We start from the raw sequence: 2,301 nt of genomic DNA, 5'->3' as shown, positions 1-2,301 counted from the left end.
ATGCGACCTGGCATGAAGTGTGGTGACCGAAAAATCTTGTAAAGCCCTGATCACAACGCTGCTAAGGCAAAGGGCACAACGAACGATGAATTGCGGCTTCGACATAGGTGAATGTCCAACACCACAGATGGACAACTGTGTCGATTGGTATATATGGCGTTGATTCCGCATGCCAAACGAGTACAGCGAGATACGTGCGAAAATATCGAGGCTCTTCTTACTGTGGCCTTTTTCACACCGCCTGATTCCTGGCTTGGGCCGCACCGTCGATCAGCCTGCGGCAAGGTCCTGACGTGGTGCGTGAGATAGCGTGCACTTATATGGCCAAGCTGCCAAGCTTCTGGCAATACCGAGTCGGCCCGGTGAATGTGGCGGACGCTGTTTCGTTCTCGCACATTACCTACCTATGCCCACAAAAGTTCAAGTAAAGCACCCGATGCACAGCTGAGTGAGGTATCGTCACTCATGCATGGATGAATTTCATCCATATTGGTTGTGGCTCTGCGATCGTCGGGGAATAGTCATGGACCGGATTGCATTAAGCGGAGTGTCAGGCTCAGGTCTGACTGTGCATATATGCTGGCAGTTCACCGACTTTGAAATGGTCAGGGTGCCCGGGGCTTAGGATTCTGATTAGTAGCCGCATATATCAGGGGAGAAAGGGCGTGTGCATTTTGTGTCGAACCATCTTTATCACATCTGTCATTGCCGGTCCATAACTGACCGCGCCTTGATTGCACATGGGGCTAGTCATTAGGCAGCCGTGGCGGACTGCATTTGAATTAGACTAGTTAGGTCGAAAACTCGCCTCCCGCCCATGCGGCGATTGACATACTCTGATACACCTTGGTTCGGGGACCATTCCCTTGTCAGAGGGTGCAGAGTAGGTGGAATCGGTCGGTGAGACAAGAGCCTGACAGATGCTCATTCGCACATATGCGTACGTTGTCACATCTACCTTCGTCGCTAGAAGTTCATTTGTGGGTACTATACAACCAATCCAGTCATAATGACTCACCAACAATAGCTCTCAGAAAGCTTGAGTTGCTTCATCGTGGCCCTTGCTTGTCATTGTCTTGTTGTACCTCTGCATCAGACATGCTACCAACCCAGCCTGCATCAGATCTTGAGCTTCATCGTATAAGACAGTGTCATGACCTCCAAGAACATGGCGAATTTTGATTCGGAAGCTGTATTTCAAGTGCTTCACCCATAGGAAACAGTCCGTTCAGGGTTTTAACGCATTCTTTCCGGCTACATCATTATTCGACGCCGACCATGTCATCACCTTCTCTCATACCACAACCCCCTTCAATCTACGATGATTCTTCGCACAGAATGATTGAGGAACGTCATGATAAAAGTCTAGATGGCGGACGCCGCACCGGACACATCATTTCATTTTCCAATGTCGAACTGTCGATGTCATCCACGATCCAATACACTGAACATGTACTACATGGCGCTGAGACTCCGGAGCGGTTCGGCGGCGCAAGCCGCCTTCATGTGAGTTGGACTTTCTGAGTTTGTTAGCAGATACTGACAGTTCCAAGTCGTCTTCGAGACATCAAGCTGCCAATCCTCCGAGATCCGACGAGTCTATCTCTGACACTGGACACGTCGCGCCAAAACCTGATGGCACAAGAATTTGCCTCACATCGCATACGGCTCCGAACTCTGGAATTCCGGGTCAACCCTCGCTCGAGGCGGGTGGAGCGAAGGAGGCGAAGTGTTTCTGCGAGAACCTGGAGCTCGGCATTATGCCGCCTGCTCAACTAATTCACAACGGTAATCTTTACAGAGTAAAGCAAGACCCAGTTGAGTTTCTATCAACTTTGAAGAAGCCATTCACGGCTCCATTTGGATATGTCATCTTGCATGGTGCCAAAGACTGGGTCACGGAGGGAACCTTGGTCGTAGGCTGTGATCGATCGGTCCTTGCCTGTTTCCAATGTAAGAAGACCGTCAAATGCAACGCAGAGCTAAGACCTGATCAGATCAATGAGCTCTTTTCAACTATAGAATGACCTGACTCCTTAGACCTGCTGTCATCCTCGTAGATGCCATTCAGAACGACCGAAAGGAACGAGATACTGATACGTTTCAACATACGCCATCAGGTCTGGGCAGAGGTTGAAGGTAGTACCTACATCAGGATTGCAATTTGTACAGGTAGCGCGGTTTATCGAGGTTGAGGCAACAAAGTCATTGGTATTCAGTTGATGGATCCGCAATGGAGGCGCCGTTTGTGACGTCAAGTATTTGTTTGTACGATCTGCACGACGGCCAGTATTTTCGTGA

At 49.6% G+C, this 2,301-nt stretch overlaps 1 protein-coding gene across 1 annotated transcript; it reads left to right on the top strand.

The window, feature by feature from the left end:
- Positions 1 to 1,278: 1,278 nt before the first annotated feature.
- CTAM01_17167 (uncharacterized protein) lies at positions 1,279 to 2,060 on the top strand (the record flags this gene model as incomplete). The annotated part of the gene is made up of 3 exons (XM_060533156.1): positions 1,279 to 1,506; positions 1,554 to 1,953; positions 2,041 to 2,060. 3 exons carry the CDS (start codon positions 1,279 to 1,281, stop codon positions 2,058 to 2,060), a joined length of 648 nt encoding a protein of 215 aa, XP_060372266.1.
- Positions 2,061 to 2,301: the final 241 nt, after the last annotated feature.

Source organism: Colletotrichum tamarilloi, assembly GCF_030869305.1.
Source record: "Colletotrichum tamarilloi strain Tom-12 chromosome Unknown Scaffold_383.1, whole genome shotgun sequence".
NCBI classification, from domain to species: Eukaryota; Fungi; Ascomycota; class Sordariomycetes; order Glomerellales; family Glomerellaceae; genus Colletotrichum; species Colletotrichum tamarilloi.
Note: the sequence above shows the minus strand (reverse complement) of the source record. Positions and strands in the feature narration are given on the sequence as shown.